General features: G+C 41.8%; 1 protein-coding gene across 1 annotated transcript; it reads left to right on the forward strand.

The window, feature by feature from the left end:
• The first annotated feature begins 471 nt into the window (after positions 1-471).
• Positions 472-23295, forward strand: ubn2a (ubinuclein 2a). Its single transcript, XM_085410244.1, has 17 exons — positions 472-1268; positions 2083-2199; positions 3739-3840; positions 4683-4793; positions 6692-6795; positions 8376-8928; positions 10460-10530; positions 10828-10957; positions 11962-12068; positions 12597-12707; positions 13258-13401; positions 13707-13757; positions 13877-13919; positions 14444-15931; positions 16011-16218; positions 17424-17492; positions 19145-23295. Exons 1-17 carry the CDS (start codon positions 966-968, stop codon positions 19189-19191), a joined length of 3759 nt encoding a protein of 1252 aa, XP_085266370.1. The 5' UTR covers positions 472-965; the 3' UTR covers positions 19192-23295.
• The last annotated feature ends 1377 nt before the right edge of the window (positions 23296-24672 follow it).

Raw genomic sequence — 24672 nt, forward strand, 5'->3', positions numbered from 1 at the left:
CCACCCTTGGCAGCAAGAACTGCAGTCTAGTGTTTCTGGCAATAAATGCTTCTCATCATTGTGGAGGAATCATGGCCCACATTATTTTAGTTTTAGTTTTGGAGTGGCCTTTGACTAGGGGGGAGTTACTTTTTCCACACAGGGCCCCTTGATAAATTAAATCATAATTTAAAAACTGCATTTTAGATTTACTCTTATCTTTGACAGGAAGGGGGAAAATACTTTTCTTAGAGTATATGTGAACACGCGTTTTATTGGGATTCTGCTTACAGTGTGCATCAACAGGTGGATAAATCAGCTGGTTTAGGATGGTTATCTGAAGCAGCCAATCATCTGGCTCGCCTTCTTCCCTTTTACGATTTGATGTTTGAGAGTGAGCGCGTGCAAGAATGCACGATTCAGCGTTTTTTCCCCTGAATAGACTAAATGAAAAGGTCCAGGTGAGAGCTGTGGATTCAAACACGGCACGCGGTCAGAGTCCCCACACAGCCTGTCCTTCACTCACACACTTTATAAAGGTCATTATTGTACTGATGGTGTTGTGATTATAGCCTGTTGTGACAGAGGCGGGTTTAGGATCGGGCCACGCGCTGATTGGACACGATGACCCCCCTGTGGCACTGTGCTTCCGTTTAGTGCGTACGCGCAGGCGCAGCGACCCCTCTCTCTTCTGATTTTTATTTACTCCCGAAACCCAAGATGGCTCCTGTGAATGTCTCAGTCCCATAGCAAATCGAGGATGCGAGTAGCTGCCGAAAAAACAACTTTTCCCCGAGCGTCGCATCCCCTGGAGTTTAATCCGTATGCCGCGGAGGAGGCTGTAACGTCCGCGTAGGCACCGAGCAGCCGTCGGAGCTCCGCGAAACCGCCTTCAATCCACCAATTTGGAGTAGTTTCGCGAAGTAGCTCTTCTCCTCGCTGTCGCTGTCTGTCCGGAGCGAGGTTCAGGCAGGCAGCTCATCCAAATGGCCGAACCGAGAAAAGTGCAGTTTGTCACCCTCTCGGCCTTCACAGCTGGAGCCGCCGCGGAGTCCAGGAAACGGCGGCTGGAGGATGAGGCCGACTTCAACTTCGACAGAGCCGGGGAGGTCGAGGCAGCGACCGGGGCAGGAGGTGCCGCCAGCAACGGTCGCCTCGTTAAAACCGGCGACAGGGACAAGGCTGCAGCCGAAAAGAGGGCGACCGTGAGGCTAAACCTGCCCCTGTCCGAGCCTGACGACCGCTCGTCCGCCGAGTTTAATTACGGGGAACTCATCCAGAACCTCCAGGTAGGATCTCCGAGTTTAAGCAGCATTACGAGGCCGGGGGAGAGAGAGTGGAGCCGGAGTTAATTTATCGCTCTTGGAAGTGTTTGTGTGGACTTGTTTGCTAAGTTAGCTGGAGAGGGGGGTGCACCTTGTGTTTCGATGGCATAGCGTGGTTGAAACTGACCAGCACAAAAGAGAGCAGCATTTCTTCATCTTCTTTTTTTAATCCAACACGTCCAACTTCTGCTGAGCTCTCACAGATTCTAGCTTTTTAAATCAGAGGGCTGGGAGACCTCCTCCCCCGCCTCTCTTCCACATGTAGAGAGGGATGAAGCTGGTCTTGTGCTGCTTTGCTACCTGTGTCCTTTCCACTCAGGCTTGCCCAGCAACAGCCCAGTCACACAGCCATTACAGCACTTGGAAATGCCACATGCAGTTTGGCCCTCTGGCAGCGGCTGATAGATAGATGAGAGAGCATTGCTGATGGAAGTACCAGGATGTAACATGGGAGTGAGGCAAATGTCAGCAGTGAGATCAAAGACAAGCTCGCCACATTGTCAATCTGTGCACATCTGGATCATCTGGTTTCTGCTTATAAACCAAAAGTTAATTAAATATTTCTTACTCGGGGCCAAACAGTAGTCCTGCCAGCACCGTGTTGGGAATATTTTGAGCATTTGTACCAGCACTCACTTGCAGCTGTTCACTTATTTAAGGCTGCTGTGATAATATGTTGATACATTTCTGATTGGACTGAGTCACTGCAACTGTTTGACTTTGCCCCAGGGGTCCGATCATTCCTGTTCACTGTTTTGTTGTTCAAATTTTCTTCCAGGCAAAGAATAATGCTCCAAGTTTGACTTCAGCCCGCAATCCCGATGACTCCTTCAATGATGAGGAGAGAGAGCGGCTCCAGGTTGAAGCCCTGGCTAAGAAGTTTGAAAATAAATATGTGAGTGGTTTGATTAATTTTTTTTAAAATTCCATGTTTGTTGTAGGATTTTTCAATGAGGATCAAATTTCACAGCTGAAAAGTAAATCTTTAAATTAGTGGTGGTTTCTAAATAATGTTAAAGGGCCTCATTATACTGTCTGCTCGTACAGTCATGGACATTGATATTAAATGTGGACAGGTTTCATAAAATCACGTGTCTGTAAACTACTGTGGTCACCTTAGCCACACAACTCTGTGGGGACAGAAGCTCCACCCACCTGAGGTTCAAACCTTTTGATTGTCAATGACAGCCAATCAGAAGAAAGCCGACTTAAAGCAGTGGTTCTTGAACAATGGGCTGTATAGCTGGTAACCAAGTGACAAATATGAAGTGAATGATTGTGATTATTAATTATTTATTTATTTATTTATTAAGAAAAACCAAAGAGCTTGCTGATCCTACTCCATTGACCTTTAATTTAACAAAAAATCTTGGATTTTTTTTTAAATATTACTGATTAATAAAAATTGTGGTGTGGAGCACAAACTGTCTGGCTGCTGAATGTCAGAATATGTTTGAGAACCACTGGGTTAAGGGAAGTGGGAAGGATAAGCAAAGATTATTTTGAGCTGCGAATCATGCTAAGCTACTCTACACTCTAGCGCTAAAAATATGGATCTGAAAATTAGTTTTCTGGAAATCAAAGCTTGTTCAAGCCACTGAAATAAACGTTTAACATGTATAAATCAAAATTTCAGGTTGTTACCTAAAATGTCCAGGTGGGTTTTCTAAACTTAGAAGAAATTAATGACATTTTGAATTGCAGAGTTGAAGTTTTGAGGTGTTAACATTAAATTTATGACTTATGGATAGCAAAGTGTTCTTTCAGTAGTGTAAATAAGTTTTCGTGCATAAGTCCACTTTAATAATGTTTTTCTTGCTCTGTAGCTCAACGGCTCACGCACAGATATGTGTGTGCCAATAAGCTGATGGTCACTAATTTTTATTAGTTAAACATATTAGTGTTAGTTTTAATAACTTATGGTTTTTAAGTTTAAGTTAAGCTACACTTATTTCCAAAAGTTTTATGGGATGCTTGGTATTTCCAGACTCTTGTTTTGTAATGAAAAAACTGTCAAACCTCGAGTGAATTATTGCTTCTATCTAAGGTTTCAGCACTACAGGGTCTTTGTGGCAGATATTTCATATTTAAGCAATAAACTGTACAGAAATATTCATGCTTATTACTGTTTGTGCCATATATCTTTAAGTAACTTAAAAGACAAATTATCCGTTGATTTTGTTATTTTTAATTTTTAAAATAATTAGGTGAAGTGATTTATCCATCAGACTGGATTTGTTTCTGTGGGGGTCCAAGTGTGTTTGTTTGCACTCATCAGAGCGCCAAACGTCCCAAAAACAAAAGTATTACAAATATTTCCTCAGTTCTCACTGTGCTAATGTTTTATGGTTTTGGGTTATGTGAGGATTACAGAGAAGAAAACTGTTGTGTTCTGCTTGTAAATGAAAATTAAATTCTATGAAAAACGTTTTAGGGGAACGTGGGGAAGAAGAAGAGGAAGGATCGAATGCAAGATCTGATCGATATTGGGTTTGGCTACGATGAGACAGACCCCTTTATAGACAACTCTGAGGCTGTGAGTATTCCTTTCTTCATGACTAACGAGGTGTTTTTTCCCTCTCGTGTGTCTGTTTTCTAAGACTTTCATGTAGTGGAGTGTCTGAGTTTGTCTCTATAATAATGTGGCATGCTAGTCTCCTCGCTCCCTTATTATCTGCTGATTTATTTGATGTCCTCGTTACGCTCCTGAACTGCTGCTGTTTGGTCTCGATGTGTGGAGGTAGACATTATCCCTCTGTGGTTAAATATTTATTTCCTGCCTTGATGTTTCCAAACTGTACGTTCAGTGGCACTTCTAAAGATAGACAGTTGTCCTTTATTAAACCAACCTGAGACTGCAGTCTAAAACAGTCCTCATGACTCATGAAGACGTCCGTGCTCCTTGTGTCCAAACAGGAATACGTTGTTGTTGTTGTCTCAGTGTTTATAACTCAGTATTCGGAGGATGTCACTCTCTGTCTGGCTGTAATAGCTAGAATTATGCTCTTTTATGGATTCCCTGCCATTATATGATATTTGTCTTGGTGTTTTTAAATAGCTATCCTCTCTGCTCACAAATTGGCTGCACACTGTTTGACTTATTTCTTTCCCCCTTTTTGTTTTGATATGTGCCATGATGGGAAAATTGTTTTCATCTGTGGCCCGGAGGGGATTGGGATTCTTTTACTGATTTATTTATTTCTGGCTCACAGTTAACACCCTCAGTTTCACTGACCAGCAGCTGCTTGGTGACACATTACCAGTTACTCAAAATGTTTTTAAAGCTGCAGACAGCTGCGGTGCAAGTGGCATTATTCTTTACCAGAGTCGTGTAAATTCACACTGAGGCTTGTCTTCCTTTGTTAATGTTTTCCTCAGTATGACGAGCTGGTGCCCGCCTCGCTCACCACAAAGCTGGGGGGATTTTACATCAACACTGGCACGCTGCAGTTCAGAGCGGCCTCTGAATCAGAGGGAGAGGAGGACAAGGTGAGACTACCTGAGCATATTTCAATATTTCGGTGTTTGAGTCAGTTAAATGGAATTCGACTCCAAAGGGTGATAAATTAAGACCTTCAGTGGTTCTTAATTTAAAGATAAGAAAGCCAGCACAATAAATACACCCTCACCATTAAAATCCAGATGCAACAATAAACTGTTAAATAAATACTAAAACCTAAAAGAGAAAGACTAACTTTACGCCTCAAAGTTGGCTGGATCACTCCGCTGGTAAACTTTGTCTGTAGCGTGTTTCGTGCAGTTCAGAGTGCTTTACTGGTGACTGACAGGCTGATAGCAAAAAAAAAAAAAAAAAAGAACAATGTGCAGATAATCAATTCAAATAAAATCAAAACATGAAGCATCAAAGAAAGAAACTCAGTTGCAACATAGCGTTAGGTCCACAACCTGCTGGACAGTCTTTGGGTTTTGCCTCTGTGCACCACCACAATGGATTTTAAACCAAACAATCAGGATGTGACTTAAGTTTGATTTAAGAGGATTAACACAAATTTAGCATTTACTGTTAAGGATCAACAGACACTTTTTTAAAGTGTTTCTGATTTTTTTTTCAAAGTCAAAAGTAACTGAACAAACTAACATCCATGGAGATCACCAAATCCCGTTTTGTCTCTTGAGATTCTCTGCTAGGCCTTTCCTGCAGTCCCCTTCACTTACTGCTGTTTGTGGGTCGTTTGGCATTCAGTTTTGTATTTAATAATTCTTCTTTTTCAGAAGTGTGCAGGCAGTGCAGAGATTTTCCTTTCAAAGTCAAAATTGGTCTTCCTGCATCTTCTGTTCATGAAGGCATCTCTTGATTGTAGATCTTAGCAATGATTCAAACACCAGCTTGAAAGTTTTTCTTGACTTTGGTTAGAAGTTGCAAAGTTCTTTTTCTTGACCATGGAAATAATTCTGTGGCCTTTCAGGACTTCTGGTGTCGCTGGGCTGGTTAGTGCACTCATCCTTTGTACTGTATTGTAGATTGGCTGCTCTTAAATTTTTATTTTATTTTTTAAACCAGTCTGACAGGTTTATTTGTTTTTTTCTACTTAATGATGGCCTCTCTTACTTATACTCACATCTCTTAAAGTGAAAAGCTATAAAGTAATAGTAGTAGTAATAATAATAATAATAATAATAATGGGGATTTTGTATAAACCAAAAAAATTCTCTAATTAATAAACACTTAAACATGTCGTAAACGCCCTTCAATTAAAACTGAAAGTCTGCACTTAAGTCACATTCTGATTGGCTGATTTAAAATCCGTACCGTAACCAATTAATATGGACAAAGACACGAGTCTCATGTTATCAGGACGGCAACGAAATGCATGACGTAACTCAGAGTGATGGAAAAATGCAAATGTACTACAGCACACCAAGATGTCAGTCACCATAAAAACATGGCGGGCGGGCGGCGGGGCAGAGGAAATGAAACGTCAGCTTTGTCTGGTTCCCAGGTTGTTCTTGCCATGAAATTTAAAGGGTAAACAAACATACCTGGTTCGCGTCAGCATGTTGGTGTGATGATGTTAGAATGTAGCTTTTAATGTTTTTTTTATTTTTTTATTTTTTTATTTCCCAAACACAAAACAAATCTGCCTGTACCAAGTTTAATGACCCAGGGCGACTGCAAGGTGCTCAAACTTTGAGCTAAACCCCGTTAACTGAACTCTACTTATCAGACCATGTGACGCTGCAGTCCTAACATCCAGCAAGAGCCCGTTTTTCATCTGGGTTAGCAAGATACAGTGTTGACAGCATCACTCAACACATCAATAAGAGCATACTGATCCGCACGGAGCGCTGCTCACACCGAATTCGTTATCAGTCATTGTCTGCTGTTTATCTGAATTAATGAGCGTATGTTGTTGTGGCTTTTTCAGAAGCTGAATGACAACAGCGAGCAGGTGATCAAGAGGAGGAAGAAGAAAGAAGGAAACGCTCTGGAGGAGAAGAGCACGAAGAAGAATAAAGTACCCAAACAGGGGTGAGAACCGTGGCTGTGTAATATTACTCCCTGTCCGTTTGTGTCGGGGCTTGTGTGGTTTTTATTATTAAGCTCAATGTGAGGCTTATGAAAAGCTGAGCAAGCCAAAACTCTTGAATTGAAGGACATCGCTTTGCATGCAGCTCTCAGAAAATATTCCTAATCAGGTGATTTATTCTGAAGATGTGTCTCTTCCTGTATATATGGACAGGCTGTTTCTCCTGACCTTTTTAGACACCCAGTGATTTGTGGGCCACCACAAATATGCAACGAGGCATCTGTGTGCTCTTAACCCCTCTAACAAACCGCCACGCTGTGTGACATTACACCCCTCTGCCTTTCTGTGGACGCTCTCGTACGTCTATCACGAGGCAGGGGTGCTTATTGAGACTTGCTCGCAGCTGCTGTGACAAGCAAGCCACCTTCTAGGAAATGCTCCATTATCTATGCTCGTATATGCCGAATACTCCAACACCCCTCCATCCTGAATACTACGTCTAAAAATAGCCACAGCTATTGCCATTGTGCCATTGCTAAATGGATGATGTTATATATGGGAGTGTATGTGTGTCAGACCTTTGAGAGCAGACTGCAGGTTAATCCCATTGAATCCCCACACTTTTGCCTCATATCTGTCTTTGTCAGCACGTGTCGATGCCTCAGTTTGTCTGTGAAAAGATCGTTATTGGTGCCTTGTCCTACGTGGGCCGGTGAGTTTAAGATTTTTCAAAATGGAGTGGACTCGCCTGGTTTCAGACCTCAAAACAGCCGCCCACATTTCAGATTTGCTTAAGCATTCAGATGGGTTTACTGCAACCCCTTTATGGTTGTTTGCAGCAGCTGGAGAGGCAGTTGGCTAATCAGAGCTTAGAAGGTGGGATTAAGAGCACGGGCATCATCTTCCTGCAAAGCTACATTAATGAAAACTAGTTACAAGAAAATGGTTAAGTTTAATTTAAAATGACTTTTGTTCAACTTTCATGACCTTTTGTTAAAGCAGCGTAAAGGTGAGAAAGATTTGAGAATAAGGAATTGGGCTTTGGAAAGTTTTTTTTTTTTTGACTGTCTCTTTGAACTTGTAGGTATTTTCTGTGAATGTTGAACTTTTGAATTAAAGTGATATTGATTAACTTTGTCCCTGATATGTTTGTGAATGTAAATCAGCCAGATGAGGCTGTATTCAAGGTTTGAGAAACCTGAGCAAGCTGCCTTTGCCACTGCAAATGACACCAGCATGGATATTTTATTGAGTTTTCTGATTTTGATAGTTCTTTGAGTTCTTCTTTATGTCTTGGATACAAATGTGGATGTAATCCAGTGGCTCTGAAACAGTGATGTGGGGCACAGAGTCACGGCAGAGGGAGCATAGACAATCAGGGGGAAATGGAGTGAAACTGGTCAATGATTCATCAAGAAGAAAAAAGATGAACGTCGCTGACCTTCACTTCAATAAATTCAGCTTGGGTCCATCTTTATTTTTAATGATTGACTGAAAATTGTAGGTGTGACCTGTTTGGGCTCTGAATGAAAGAAAATTTTAAGAAGCACTGCAGTCATCATGTTTTCGTTTCCCTCAACAGAGTCACAGCTCTCAGCCTCCACCGACCGGAGAAGAAGAAGAGAAAGAAGCTGATAAAGGACTCTCTGTATCTAGCGACCATGCTCCGCCGCTTCACCCGCGAGAAGGAAGAGATGAGGAAAAGAAACCCCAACATGGCTCACTCTGGCCTGGCAGGAAGCGTGGCTAACAAGCCCCACTCTGGCAATACAACGAACCACCTGTTATCTTCTAACTCCACCCACCTGCAGGACAACACAGCCGCCAACGACCTCTCACTGGCAGACCTCACCTCGGACCCCGCTGTGATGTCACTGCTGGGCTCAGCCAACGAGAAGGAGCTACAGGACCTCCTGGGCGACCTGGACTTCAGCTTGTTGGACACAGACCAGCAGCACGCCATGGCGACGGCCAGAGAGAATGGCATACTGGGAGTCGGTGTGCCAACTCATAAAGCGGTAGGAGGAGGTGGCCAAGGGCGTGGCCCGGGGCCCTCCAGCAGACTGTTTTCGCCGCCTCCGCTTCCCAATGGACTGCCTGCTCCTCTTATTAAACGCATCGAGGACCTGCGGGTGGTGAGTCAGCTGTAGGCTGTTAGTGGGCGACTGCAATTACCTGTGAAACCTCTTCACTGAAGTTAAACACAAATGCCATTCAGTTGAGGAAGTGGCAGAGGATGTTTATTGTTTCTGTTTAGTCCGGAGAGAAAAGTCTCTAAAGCGTTGGAGAAATGTGGCTGAGCCCTGAGGGGGTTTTATGTAACTAAAACAGCAGCAGACCTCTCACCACTACCTCTTCAACATATACTTATGTTCTCGTTGCTCTTATATCTGAGAGCCGCCCATCTTTTTATAGATGTTGGTAAACATGTAAGGAGAGGTAGGAAAACAATGGAGAGGATTGATGGATTCAGAGGTGGAGAAGAGCAGACTGAGCCAGAGGGGAGAAATAAAAATAAAAATAGTGGTAAAATATATTTGTTTTTGTTGTTGATTCAAAGATAACATGAGGGGAGTATTTTCTTTAAATGTGGACCTATTATGCTTTCCTTTTAAATTTTCTATACACACGGTTACCACAGACAGCACTTAAAAACATAGCCAAAGATTCAAATAATGAGATCAGTATGTCCAAGTAATCCCTGTAACACTGCTCCAAACACTGTTTTCAATATTTTTTTCTGCTCTTGGCTCTTTTTGATGTCAGAAAGAGCAGATATCCCTTATATGGCACACAAGCTTCACTTACCTGCTATTTAGACCTGTTTGTGAGGGGCAGCCAATCAGAAGAAAGTTTGCTTAAGGAGCAAGCCACCCAGTGTAAAGCTGCTATAGTGAAGTCAGCTCTTACCAATGGTTGCCCCTCGCAGAGCCCAGTGCTGCTGGAGGCTTCTTCCTGTTAAAAGGGGCTCATCTGATTGTTGTCATCTTCTCTGTATTATTAATATGCAGTACCTTGAGGCAACTGCTGTTGTGATTTGGTGCTTAATAATTAAAACTGAATTGAATCAACAATTAAAAAAATATGGTGACTTTGATACAGTAAGGTTCCTATTGACTTCAGGTCACGGACAGGTTTGGTGTTCGGCGCTGTAAGAACCCACATATTTTATTTTTCCTTTGCTGGTGGCCACACAGGCTTGCAGAGAAGTAACAGACTATGAGCATTATTAGTGTAGACTGCAGCTGAATCTGGTGTCATAACTAATACTGAAAAGTAAGAAGCAGGGCAGTGAAGAGAGGTTTTCTGCAGTAACATCACAGCAAGAGTGAGGTTTTTTGGTTTTTTAATTGATCGAGTAAATTGTACACTTTCTAAACACAAGGAATACAGGCCAAAAATGACACCAAATCATGCTGTTGTTTGGGAAGTGTAACTCTTCTTCATGTTGTTCTTTTAGTCGTTTGGTCTGTGCTAAAGTTACACCGACACTTTTCAGCTGAGCTCAAATTCCACTTTAACCATAATTGCTTACAGGTTTATTGTTATATTTAGAGTCATGTATAGCTGTGTGGAGGTAGAGGAGTGTTTGCACACTGCAGTGTTGTATATGTATTTACAGCGTATGGCACAGTGCTCTATGCTGACTCAACCTTTCTCCCACAGGCTTCGCGGCAGTTTGATCAGGAGGGCAGGAAGAAATTTTTCACCCTGGACATGAATAACATTCTCCTGGAGTGAGTAGGACAGCTTTTAAATCACCGTCAGCCAAATCCCAGCACACTCTTCTCCATTTCCCTTTTTCTTTCTTTTTTTTCTTTTTTGGAAGCAGATTTCCCTCGTCACCTCTGCTGCTGCCATCTTTAAGTGTTTTGTTTTCTGTCCGTCTCTCATTTTCTTCAGTAATGACATGCTTCTCATTTCAATCACCCTGCTTTCATTCCTCTGGCACTTCCGTCTTTTCTCTTGTCTCGTCTCTTTTGTTTCTTTTTACCGCTTTTCTGACAATCTGGACTCTCTCTCCCTTCTCTCAGTATTGAGCTGCAGGTCCAAGAGCAGCCTCCCGAGGTGCGCTCAGAAATCTACTCCCACATGGAGGCGTTTGTGCCGTGCAACAAAGAGGCGCTCCTCAAACGCCTGAAGAAGCTCAGCCTGAACATCCAGGTGAGTTAAAGCTTTACTGTGGAGGAGAGGAAGCTGTGAATCCTCACTCTGATCTAAAAAGTGATTGAGTGCAGGAGGAGGGGGGTGTCCTTCTTCAGCCTTTATTATTTCTCTGTGGCCACTAAAAGATTCAGGAGGGGCTTTGAAAATCTCACCACGCAGCATGGCTCAAATCTGGCCTTCTTTAACACATCCTGCAGGTCAGTGTGTGATTTGGGTGGGTGTCCAGTTTTTTCTTTTCCTGAAAGTCAAAAATTGCCCCTAAAACAGACGACCCATAAAGAGTGCAATGATCAAAAATTACTGTTAGATGTTTAGTGTAGAGACATAAAGCAAAGGCCTGGATTGGTCAAAGATGACACGGTTTTGACCTTTTTTTTTATTTTTTTTTACTCTTCTGTGATAAATGAATATCTTTTGATCCTTTAACAGCTTCATGCTCCTTTTTCTGAGCTTTTAGCTTTTTCTTTCACAGCCAACACATCAGGGAGATGCTGAAATTTAACTCTATTTGTTTCTTTTGAGCTCTTTCGAGATATTTCTGAGCTCCTACCCATCGCCAGAACTCCCCCCTTGTTCGTCCCTGTCACGTTTGCCTTTTTCACGCAGCGGTTAATCCCTAGCTGTATTCGGTGCTTCCGTTAATAACGTGCAGGGATCTCAGCGTGGGCAGACTAGCGCAGAGAGGTTTGCAGCTGAAAACAGGCTTCCAAAGGTCTTCTTTGTCATGCGCCATTAATGTTGGATTGTTGACAAAATAAATCTACATACCCTGACCCTCTGTCTCGCTCTTTAACTCTCCATCATATTTTTTTATTATTCCCCTTTCTCGCCTTTTTTTGTGTCTCTTAACTTTTTCATTTCTGAGTCTTCATTCACTTCTGCTGCCTCTCTTTCCCCACTCCCCTCACTCCGACCTTAATTTCTTCCCTCCTCCTAATTTCTTTCTTTTCTCTACCTCTCATTCCCTTTGTCATTACATCCATTTCTGCTTTTTCTTTCAGGACGATCGACTGCGGACGCCACTTTTGAAGCTGAAGCTAGCAGTGTGCAGTGTGATGCCTGAGCAGATAGCGAAATATAACATGGAGTGCATGGCTAAGGTTGCAAAGTAAGTCAGTCCTTTTTGTTCCAGAAGGTGAGCAGTCCTCTGAAAGCAGTTTGAGGACAGCTCTTTTAAAAGAAGTGATATGTGAACTCTCCTGATAATCTTTTTTCCATCCACCCATGTCATCGGAGTTCCCGATGCCGTTTTCACACTGGCAGCATTTGTCTTCTATGCAAATCGTATGAAGATCAGAGTTAACGGTGCTCAAAGTCCAGTCAGTGCAAAGCAGCTTTTTTTTCCCTTGCTGTGTTTGTCAGTTAAGTTGAGATGGAGGGAGACTTATAATATCAAAACTATTAATAATAGCAGGGGAGAAACATCCATTTATTTACACTGATGTAAAAGAAGTCTTAAAAATGCTGCCTGTGGATACATACCCGAATACTGCTACCGTACGACGTTCAAAGCATAACGCATATAAAAACTTGGATGGAAAATGCATAAAAGCATCTTGTTGACTTTAATTTCTTGAGGAAAAAATGGTTTATTCAAGCCGTTTATGTTCACTTTTATATCTGTGTTTTATTGCAGACAGCAGTCAGAGGAGGGTGATAAGAACGGCTCAGAGGAGGACGATGAGGAGAAACCTGGGAAGAGAATCGTGGGACCTCGGAAGAAGTTTGTCTGGGACGACAAGCTCAGGTAATGATCCGAGTCTGTCCTGCTGGAAGAGCCGGCCGGATGCCGTTCAGCGTCTTTGTGCTGCTGTGTGGAGTGATTTGTTTTCTCTTCGTCTCTTTTTGTTTTCATCTTCCCCTTTGTTCTCCACCGCTGGTGTTTAATCTAGTAAACCGAGCTCATACAGGCTGTAAACAATTTATGTCCGTTCAGAGCTTGCAGGATTAACACTTCACATCCTGGAGAAAGAGCTTTTACTTTTCACCATTCTCCTTTTTTCTTTTTTTTTTCCTACTTATATTTCACTAAAACCGAAGTTAAAGTTTTATTCCTGCATGGTGAGGAATAACGAGGAAACCCACAGGTCAGAAATGGTGTCTGAATAAAACTGCTGATAAGTGCTCATTAATTTTCTCCATCGTACTACAAAGACATTTATTTATTCATTTAATTCAAAATAAATGAATACCTCTGCCTCTTTGAAGCATATCAGTGTCTTCTGTCATTTTGTGCTCGGAGACTGCAGCCTGTTTTTCACCTTAATATTGAGTGGAGTGTGTGTGTGTTTGTGCAGGAACCTGCTGTGCAGCTTAGTGCGAGTGAAGCTGAGCTGCTATGAGATGGAGAACCAGTGCTCTCTGTCTGTGGAGGACTACCTCAAGGCTTTCTTAGAGAATGAGGTCAAACCACTGTGGCCCAAGGGCTGGATGCAGACCAGGTCTGTGCTGCTTTTGTGTGTTCAGCTCGTTACAAGCAGGAGGCACTTATCCGTGGAAAAGTGCAACGTATGCAAACTGTGTTTTAAATGTTGTCAAAGTACTATAAATTTGCTGCTGCCATGAGAGCAGTTAAGTCTATTTGATATGTGTAAACCCTCAACAATACTAATCCATCCACATTAGGAACCTTTGGAACCGACTGTATCCAACTTTAATGTGTTTTCCGTTTTTCTCGGTGATGTCGTTCTTAATGTCAGTGACCCTGATTTTTGGCTGACTTTGTTGTTTATTGCCTGTTTCTCAGGATCTTGTTCAAGGAGAGCCTTGTTGTTCACAATCACCTCACTGGAAACCTGTAAGTGTGTCCTTTGTTTCTCCCGTAACTCTGAGCATGCAGGAATTTTACTGGGACTGAGCGTCAATGTAAAATGTCAGCTGGAGAGGGTGAATAATTGCTGGTATTTTTCCACACAGAGTGAAAAAGAGAATGGTGCCTGGACCCAAGGCTAAACCCAAGGTGAGTGACAGCTCAGACTATTTACTGCAAAATATCAAAAAGAAAAAAGGGTGTGTGTATTTTTATTTTACAGCAGTTTTATGAATCGTTCAATTTGAGCCCACTGGCTGAAGTTCTTTTGTGCATTAATACAACTGTAGCTGTATCATATTTGTGTATCTCTCAAAAAACAAGTGATTTGTAGGATTTATACAGCCAGGTGTAGTAACATTTATAGGCGGTGCAGTCAGGCCACGGGGCGAGGTCTCAGAAGGGTCTGACAGGTATGACACAGAATCATAAAGCCACTGTTAAACTGCTTAAAAAACAAACAAAACAAAAACGCTTCCTGACGTTTTTCACAGTAAAAGCTCAAATGTTAAGGAGGAGTTGTGTGAAGGAACCTATGAGTTTCGTTCAGGGTTTAAAAAGTGTTTTGTGGGTAAAATGTTGGAGCTGTACTTTATGAAGACAAGCGGTTAGAAATAAGTTCTGGTTTCTTTGTGGAGCTTGGGTGATACTGACTGTGTTCTCCTGTTCTTTAGGAGGGCCTTTGGCTCCACAAACCATCGCTCGGCATGACCTCCACCCCATCTCAGCCCACCTCCACATCTGTTCTGACCTCCAACCGCCAGCCCCTCTCCTCCTCGGAGCCCATCTGTTTGTCAGACTCTCTGGATGAAGATCTGACCGTTCCCTCTCTGGACTCCATCTCCCACGCTCTGGCCCTCCTCAGCAATGCATCCAAGGGTCCCACAGACAGCCCTTTGTCTCCCCCACCGCTGCAAATACCAACCTCTTCTCCTCCACCCGTCGCCCCTCACTACCCCTCAGGCTCTCAGCTTTCTGCCTCGTTAGCACAGACAACGCAGCACCATTCCCTGTCTAAAGTGGAGAGTGCTCCGCTGACAGCTGCATCTGTTGTGAACTTGCCAACAACAACGCTACCAACCTCCTCTTCTACCTCCTCTTCCTCGTCCCCGGCTGTCTCCTCCCTTGCTCACGTGCAGGCAGCAGGCCTAGCGTTAGCCTCCAGGACTGCAGACGGTCACTATGGCCCGATCAAAGGATCTGGTGTCATGGGCCAAACCCAGACTCAGAGACATGTTACCATGGCGTCACCCAATCACCGGCCAAGCACAGTGATGGGGAAGATGCATCCGCACCCCTCCCCTTCTCCTCCAAAGCATCGGCCTCCTCCGACAGCTTCCCCTCTGCTGCCCCCCCATCAGAAAGGCTTTGCTAGCCCGGTGGGGATACTGGGAACAATGGGAGCAAGTCACGCACTGGGAAAGAGCAGCGCCAAATCCAGCAGCAATGGCAGCGCTGTCAACAGCAACGTCACAGCTTCCTCCTCCCCTTCCCCTCAGTCCCGCTCCAACTCTACCTCCCACCATGGCTTGCAGTCCTTTTGCCCCCCGTCACCGGCCACCTCCTCACCCTCGCCAACCTCCCATACCGCACACTCCGCTCAAGGTAAATCCCACACACACCTCCACCACCAGCCCAACTTCATCACACCCATGCAGGCCACCCTCACCAAGTCCTCGCACAGCAGCAACTCTTCTCCCATCATCAAGCTAACCCCTCGGCCTCCCGCCCCCACCCCGCCACCCTCATCCTCCCCCTCGCCATCATCCTCACCGTCAAATCCGCTTTCCCATCAAATAATCTCCACCCAACAGCAGCAACACCAGTTCTCTCCCAAAACCCCCAAAACTTTCCGGCCCCCCTTCAGTGTATCAGGTGGCGGGCAGGTGAAACAAACACAGGGCGGCTGCAGCTTCACTGGAGCCCAGAAACCTCAGTCCACCACTAGCAACAGTAGCATCAACAACAACTCTAACAACAAGGGAGTGGTCTCGACAGTCTGCAGTCATCCGGACAAAACCCCCCAATCACCTTCAGTCTCAGCCAGTCACGGGCAGAGGCAGAGGGTAGTGGGTGGGGCCAGCCACGGCTCAAAGGCTGGAAATGGTTGGGTGGCTTCAGGAACTTTGGCCACATCCTCCACAACGTCACACCTCTCACAGGTTAGTTTCCACCAACGGGAAGTCACTCTTAGAGTTTTATTTTGAATATATTTGTATATATTTTGTGTTTCCTTTGCAGGTATCGACTGCAGGCACTCCCCTCCTGGGCAACCCCTCTGCTTTGCCCCTGGGCTTCGGGATGTTGGGAGGTCTGGTGCCTGTCTCGCTACCCTTCCAGTTTCCGTCGTTGCTCAATTTCAGCCCTCCTGGAGCTTCCGGGGCGGCTGGAATGGGCACAGCACCCAGCTCCAACTCAGGATACCCGTTAGCACAGAGCGACCTAATGGGTGAGTGGGCTCTTAATTAAGGGACCTGCATCTTTTATCGCCAACAGACAGACTTTACTGTGCTTTTTAAAATAAAAGGCCTTTGATATCCTATATCAATAACACGTTAGACTTTAGGAAGTTATTTTGCCTTTTATTACAACTTGCAACTACGTTATATTAAGTGGGGGTTGCGGTAAAACACAAAAAATAAGATGGTACAGGATTTATACTGGCGGTTTCTGTTAAGAAAATGAGTTACTCTGGTAACCTTTTCACAGATATAGGAATTTAACTAGTAGCATCTTTAAAAGTATTTTAATACTTACTACTAACTGTAGCAGAATTGTTGTAGTTTTTGTTGATTATAGATTTTCTTGTTTCAGTTTAGTTTTTACTCCTCAGTCGTAAAAGGCTAATCTGATATTGTCCTGACACCACCAGGTGTGTGGTTGGGAGGGTGGACTCCCAAGTTTGTGAATGCAATAACTTGAGAACGAAGCGATGTAGGATTTTGAAAAACTTACCAAAGGTGCATCTGCTAAAAATATCAGATGAGTTTGAATTTCAGTGCAATAACTGAAGAAGCAAGTCACCTAGGACTTAAATGTTCAGTGCCAATTGTAGTCTGTTTAATTATTACTGTATGGAGAGCAGATGTCAGAGCCAAGATTTAGAAAAATCAGTACAGCTGTAACAATAAAGACGCATAACTCTTTGAATGCAGTTGACTCAGTCTTGTAGACATCCAGAATCTCAATAAACGCGTCCATGAAGCTTTAATAACATCTTTACCAAACTAACAAGAACTAAAACTAAGGATATTCTATTTTTATTCTGAAATACTTATTTTTATTTTGGTTAATTAAAATGTTTTTCACATGTAGTTTTAGTTGACTACAATAATCTTGCTTTGTAAGAGACTAAATGGGACTCCTTAAATATTACTGGTTCACTGTGTATTTCTGTAAACCAGCAGTGCTTCCCCTGCCATGACCCTCTCTTTTACAAACCAGTCTCCCTCCTTTGTTCTCACCATTTTTTTTTTTTTGCACCAGTCTCTGTCGTTTCAGCCCTTTGTACTCGTTCGCCTCGCTGACAGCTTTGATCCTCGACTATCTTTTATTGCTGGTCTCACATTTTAACGGTGTCATCTTTTCCCAGTTCTCCCTGGTTGTTGCTGTCTTTCCTCTCATTTGTCCACCCTACCCTCCATCTCTCCTCAGATCTGTATAAGAGTCTCCAGTCAGGGTCACAGGCTGCCCTACCTCCTCACTTGCAGCTTGCTTTTTCAGGTAATCTGCATCCCTCCACCTCCTCTTCATCCTTCCTCTCCATCTGTCTGTGTCAGGCTGACTTGTTGCAGTCGGCTCAGCTGCTCTGTTACTTGTTAGTTCTCCAACTTTCTGTTTGCTGTAGTGTATCTGGTGTTCAGCATGCCTCTGGTTTGATCGTAGCATAGTAGAAACACGAAGATATGTCGTTTTTTGAGCAAAGTCTGTTTAAAAAAAAACAAAAACTGGAACCTACTGGTTGACTTATGAACAATTAAACCTTTTTCATATTAGAAGTTTTTGATCCTTTTTAATCAAAAGTTTAATTTGCGTTTTATCTGGTGCTTTCACATATGGATGCAGTGATAAAAGGGTCGAACACTGATAGGTCAAAGTTTACTCAGGTCAGCAGCAGTCATTTTTTATTTTTAGGGGAAAAAAAAAGATTCAAATAATTTAACAGGTGTTCTGTAAAAGCAGGAAAAACCAAGCATTCAGCTACTGGCACGTTTTAAATGATAAGCTGAGTTTAAGGTGGATGAATGAAATGTCTTTTCCTACTAAGGTTGGTTGTTCCTGGGTCGTCCTGTATCATTTCCAAGCAAATCCACACTTTGGATTTACTGTAACTCCTGTTAATTAATCGCAGGGACCAGGCCTGCGTAGCTTGTCTCTGTCGCCACTTCCTGTGGCAACTTCAGTTCAGTTGCCATCAGTTTTATAGTAAACTCAAAAGACAACACAATTATATAAATAACGTCAAGATGTCACCTTTCAGCCAGATTTTCATTTTAAACCTCATATTGACCCAAAATTTCAGAATTTGCCAGTCGTCTGTGTACCTCAGTTTGCCAGAATTAAAGATGCTTAGTAATTTACATTTTCAGCCAAAGAACCACCCACACACTCGGCCCTTCATGTTTCATAAGACAATGTTTTTCATCGTTCTGCTGCAGCCTGTTGCACCAGTTCAACTCAGGCTTTCTAGCAAGTATTCTAAGGACCTCAGATTGACCCTAAGGAGGATGGTCCTTTCTGACATTTTAGTAATATATAATCTTTCTGTAAGGAAAAGGACAAACTAAACATTGTAACAGATGTTCTGCTTGTGTCTAGCCAGTAACAGAGAACCTGATTATTATTAGCAGGCTAATATTATCGTCTTTTACTGGCTATCTGCCAATCTCTGTATTTCCATTTGTAAAGACAAATAAATAAACATTTAAAAAGTAAAGACCAAGAAACAGTCTTCAACCCTTCTGAGTGTTGAAAGCTGTGTCTGCCTCTTACTGAGACAGACTTATCCTGACTACTTCCATAGCTTTTATCAGTCACTGACAGCAGCCACATTGGATTTTGTTTAAATAAATCAAAAATCTTTGTTTTCCACCTGATTGTCTGTTCACATCTTTCTCGATCCTAAAGTGAAACAAAGTGCCTGAAACCAACATTCTTTTTAATAACCAGCAGGGGGCGACTCCAAGAAAAACCATCTGAAATTAAGTGTTTAGAACCTTTTGGGATGCATGTAGACGCACTGTCCTCGGTTTAACAGTGCACGTATGACAGAATATGAGAAACAGTGCATTAGGTGCCCTTCAGTGATCTGGTGCCACAGGTTGCTGGATCTGTTTCATCGTCCAGCTGTTTAAAAATGTGCCCTCTCCATGCAGATGCGAACCAAAGCCAGGGTGGAGACATGAAGAGGAAATCCCACTGAACAATAACAGCACAGGAGACAGACAGACGTCACATCCTCGCCTCCTGGCCACAACCACCAACAGACTCTTCGGCTTGATTGACTGACGTGATGCGGTATGAAGGGGGGAGGGGGTGTTGCTCCCTCGCCTCCTTTTAAAAAAACAAACAAACAAACAAAAAGAGGACATAAAAGAGTTTATCTCCGCTACGAGTGGCAAGGATTTAATTTAACTGTATTTTCTAACAAACCGGGTATGAGAACAAGACGGCGTGAATGACGAGGACACTTGTTTTTGTTCTGCCTTTTTTCTTTTCTCCTCTTTGTCAACATGTTTACATATGACTGACCTTGATCACTGTGGAATGAGTGTGAGCGAGGTGATGGTACAGATGAGAGTAGTAGTACACTACATAATATAATTTGTATTTAAGCTCATGTGGAGTAACAGGACTCGTTGTTGCAGTACAGAAAAGGAAAAAAGAAGAAACAGACTGACTAATGAACTTTTGTTTTTCTGTCTTTCGTGGGAATCGTCTGTAGAAGTTTATCGTCGGTCACCTCTGCTCCCACAAATGACTGTTAAGTAGTAGCTTAAATTAATATTGATAAATTATTTGTAATTTACACAGGGACAAAGGTGTGTGTGTGTGTGTGTGTGTGTGTGTGTGTGTGTGTGTGTGTGTGTGTGTGTGAGAGAGAGAGGAAGAGAGACTGTGATGTGGTTAATTTTAAATGTGTGTATGTACATAAGAAACACAATATACTGTTAATTTCTTTCCAGATTATTCTGTATGACTGGGTAAAGACGTGTATTCCCCTCTCACAATAACGAGCAAGCGTTAAGTGTGACGCCCCTCTCTTGCTCGGTGTGTTTTTGGTGCTGTTAACGATCACACTGGACCTTTCCTTGGAAAAAAAAAAGACTTAAATTGAAAAAGTTTTGGCCTCCTCTTGCGGACAGAGGAATTGCCTGTGAGAGAGGGGGAGAAACAAGATTGTAGTCTACTTGAATTTTTTTTTTTTTTTTAAATGTTAAGATTTTTGATTTCCTTTATCTGCTTATTGACTCAAACCAACTTAATATAACAAGACGCCTTAGTTTGTATTGAAAAAAAAATATATGAAAAAGATCTATGCAGGACTGTAAACGCTCAATGCAAAAGTGCAAGTCGTCGCTTGGCTTTCAACCTCTACTCAACTTTGTCAGTGCATTTCTGGAGTTTGAATGTTTGTAGATGCTCTTTATGTCACTTGAGACTCCATATTTGTTTTCCTCCCCAATGTGTGTGTTCAGACAGAAAGCAAAGCGAGTTTTAGGTGCAGGGCGATAATACACAAACGCAAAGACAGCATGCATGCGCACAATCAGAAGAATGTGGGGAAAACGTGAAAGATGGTACACAAAACGAGTACCCAGTCCTGGGGCAAGCAGAGCCCCAGTGACTGTGACACTTCTAAAAAGTCTAAAGCAAGAGTGTCAAACTCATTTTACACACAGCCTGCTTTGATCTTAAATGAGCCGGACCACTTAAACTCACCTCTCTGTCAATGCAAAGTAGCTTAACTATACGTTTAATGCCTAAGATATCTTAATATAAGAAAAAGAAGGGCAATTTGAACAATATGCCTCAGTTTTTCTATGTGATTAAGAAATGCTGCTATAGCAGAGAGAAATCTCTCGGTGCAACTCTTGGGCTCAAATTGTAAGGTTTTTTTCTCTTTTTCTTTCTATAAACAGAAAAAAAATCTGTAGTTTTTCCTTAATTTTACAGAAATATTTTCTGTTTAAAAAAAAATAAAATAAATAAATGTAATTTTACAGAACTTTCTGTAGATTTTTTTTTTTAATTTTACAGAAATATTTCTGTAATTGTAAACAACTCAAACAAACAAACAAAATTATCACTTAATTACTTTGGGATGTTATGAATGGCCGTGGGTGAGGTCTTTATTGGTAGGAAAAGCTGTAAAACTTGTTAAAAATCCAAGATTTCCTTCCTTCTCCACATTTTCTAAATGTGTCCATTGAGCCAGATCAGAGTGTTTGCCAGGCCAATTCTGGCTCCTGGGCCTTATGTTTGACACCCCTGGTCTAAAGAGTGTTTTGTTTTTGTTTTCCCTTCAGTCAGCGTTTTCACATGAAATTCTAATTGAACTCCCCCTTCATTAAATCACCTGTACACATAGTTGAAGAATTAACAAAAGAACCTTTTAGCTGCTCCTGTTCACCACGGGGTTGTTTTACAGTGACAACTGATTTAAAAGCCGATTTAACAAGAAGCTAAAATGAAAGCTGTCTGCATGTGGATGAACTGCAGTATGCAATCTTAACAAGGGCACAACATTTACTCCAATACATTTATTTATATTTTTGCTAATGTCAGATTTATGATATAAATTATAAATGTACTAATGAAAAGGTACATAAAGTCTCCATTATACACTTTTTTTTTTCTTGTAGCTGGCTAGTTATTATTGCTCTTTTTCTGATTTATGACTGTTAGCAACCAACATTAAAGTGCAATGCTACTGGAAGGTTAACCAGACAGTTACTGGTGGTAATTCTTGAAAATATTAGCAAATGTGTGTTATATTAACATGATATCACTTTTTTTTTTTTTTTTTTTTTAAATATCACATCTGGCAACAATACTGCTGTACTACAACCCCCTCCAGAGCAAATACTCCAGTCTGAATTAGCCGCAGTTTATTTTTACACAGCCAAGCAATACACAGACCAGTGTTGGCCTCTCATAGATATATTTATATATTTTAAAATGTTATCATCATACAGTTTTGTCCACTATTTGCAATACACGCAGCACTGTCTGCAGCACATGTAGCAGAGTAGCATTGGTCAGGTGGTGTCATTAAAATAAGCTGGACAACAGTTTATGAAATACTACAATGGCATTTCCCCTTTACAGTATCTCAGGGTTTGTCCTCGGTGTGCGTGTATAGTTATGGCAATGACTCTGTTACTTTAACAGAAGTCTGTTATTTCTGTACATTTGATAAACAAATGTGTTTTATGGTTTAGTAAAAAATGGTGAGTTGTGTATTTTTAATTATCATTACCAGTGTTTCAACCCCGCCCCTGGAGGAAGCCCAATATCTGTTTGTGGGGTCACTAACCGTTTTGTATGCAGGTTTAAAAAAATATTATTAATAATAACTACCGTATGTGTGCATATAAAGACTCTTTCTTGGATGCTCCACACTTAAATAAATCATTAGTAAGGCTCTTTAAAATAAAGAAAAAAGCTAAATGTACAATATTATTGCACACAGCTGCGTACATCATTAAAATTTAGATTAAGCATCAAGATTGTTTTATATTTGATCTAAATTAAAATACTAAAACTACTACAGCTGATTTATGACCTTTTAATAAGGTTTTCAGTAGCTGCTAGCTAAAACCTGCTTAAATCCATCAGTCTGCAATGACTCTGCTGCCATTATGTGAATGCAGCAGTATGGATGATAAAGCTTTTATAAGCGCTGTGGCTGACAACTCTAATTTAACTAAAGTACATAGGTGAAAATGTAAAAGCTCAATAGATGCAAATAGCAAACAAATACCACTGTTTTTGAACTGTTTTGATGTGCTGCTGAACACAAATTGCTTCCAGTCCTAACCAGCTAACTAGCAGCAGGCTAACTGGCAGCAGGCTAACGGTGAAAAGTTGGCTGACACCCTGAGACTAAAACGAGCTTCGCCCTGTCTGAACGCTGCTAGTGAAACCTCCCCTCAGCTGAATACCTCCGTTAACGAAACCGTTCTTCCTGAGTCTCTCCTCCACCCACCGGCTCCCTGCCCTCCTCCACTTGTGTCTGGCTGACCGGCTGCACCGAGAACGACGCCAAAGATTGTTGTGTAGCTCCTCCTGATGGGGTGCTGCTGGTCTGTGTGTGTATGTGTGAGGTTATTTCCCCGACATGTAAACCCATGCGTGTCATTGTGAAGTCATGTGACTGGAGCAGTGGGTGACATTTATTTAATTTTAAATGAGGGGGGTAAAAATGACATTTCGTGGTTATCTGGTTATCTGAGTTGGTCTTTTTGTAGATTATTTTTGTGTCCATTATGAAATTAAAACAGGTGGTTTTAATGTTGTGTCCAGATTTTTTTTTTTTTTTTTTTTTTTTTTTTTTCCCCCCACCCACTTCCTGTCTTCCTCCAAGGTTTTTGCTGTGTCAGCGCTGTCAAACAGTTTTTATTTCATGGGCTGTACCACTTTGATGAACCAGTGAAACTTTCCTTTCTGTCAGAGTAAGGAGGAATAACTACACATTTAATATCTTGCAGTATCTTAATATGAGAAAAAGTACATTTCAACAGTGGCTCAGTTTTTCTACATCATAAATGCTGCTGGAGCAAAGAAAAAGACCTGGCCCAACTCTTTCAGATTAAATTGTGAGAAAATTTGTAAAATTACAGTTTTAGTTGTCAAATATTGACTCATTGTAGGAAACAAATTTTGATCGTGAACAAAACGACTTTTCTGTCATTGCTAGTGGCTGCGAGTGAGGCCTTTAACAGTAGGAAAAATTCCAAAACAACATTCATGCTGACCTTTGGAAATTTCAAAGCCGTCCAATGGCCTGGATAGGAGCCTTTGCTGGGCCAATTCTGGACCCCGGGCCTTATGTTTGACACCTTTGTTCTAGAGCAACATTGAGTACCTCTACACCTTAATTCATGTACTTTTCAGGAACAGCAGGTACGCTTGATACCTGCGGATCAGAGAGCAGCCCTGTAAAGGTGTTAAATTTTATTTTGTCATGTCATAGAAAAGTGATCTCTGTCCAATGTCAGACCTCTCCCACCTGCTGTTGAAACTTTTTGCTTGTGTTGGGCAGCTAATCAAAACGGAGATGAGCATAAAAAGGGATAAACTGAGGGGCTGGACAAAGCCAAGATTAAGATGAATAAGGATGATATAAGGTTCAATATTAAAAACCTGTGTTTTTGATAGTATTTATGATGTCAGGCTTGCAGATTATCACTAATTCTAAGTAGAGTGCAATCAGTTTTAACTGTTTAAATCAAAAATATAAAAACACAGAGACAGGAACCCTTTAGAGTTGCTTTTGTATCATTACTAAAATTACAAGCAAACAATGTAATGCTTTTAACCCAAGAAAAAAGCAATGGAATTTTTTTTTGTTTGTGGTTATTACTCACCCAAATCAATAAGAAATGCAATCAATAATTTTATTTTCAATAGACCCCGTAGTTTTTAAAATATTGATCTCTACCAAACGGTTGAAATTATAATTAAATTATTAACAAAAACTATCCAGGGCATTGGATACAGTTTATTTCTAGTAGCATGCCAGTGAACATTGCTGTTTTGGTCGTTGGGGTCTTAGGGCGTAGCATTTAGTTTGTGGTCTTGGAGAGCTGAATCATGGTTGTCCAACTCTACAGGTGTAATAGCATATCAGAAAGTTTAATTTCTCCCATATGCTAATTATATACAGGGATGAGTGATG

The sequence above is a fragment of the Rhamphochromis longiceps genome, linkage group LG6 (assembly GCF_057381845.1).
Source record: "Rhamphochromis longiceps isolate RC_006_pf linkage group LG6, R_longiceps_female_GT1.1, whole genome shotgun sequence".
Taxonomy (NCBI): Eukaryota; Metazoa; Chordata; class Actinopteri; order Cichliformes; family Cichlidae; genus Rhamphochromis; species Rhamphochromis longiceps.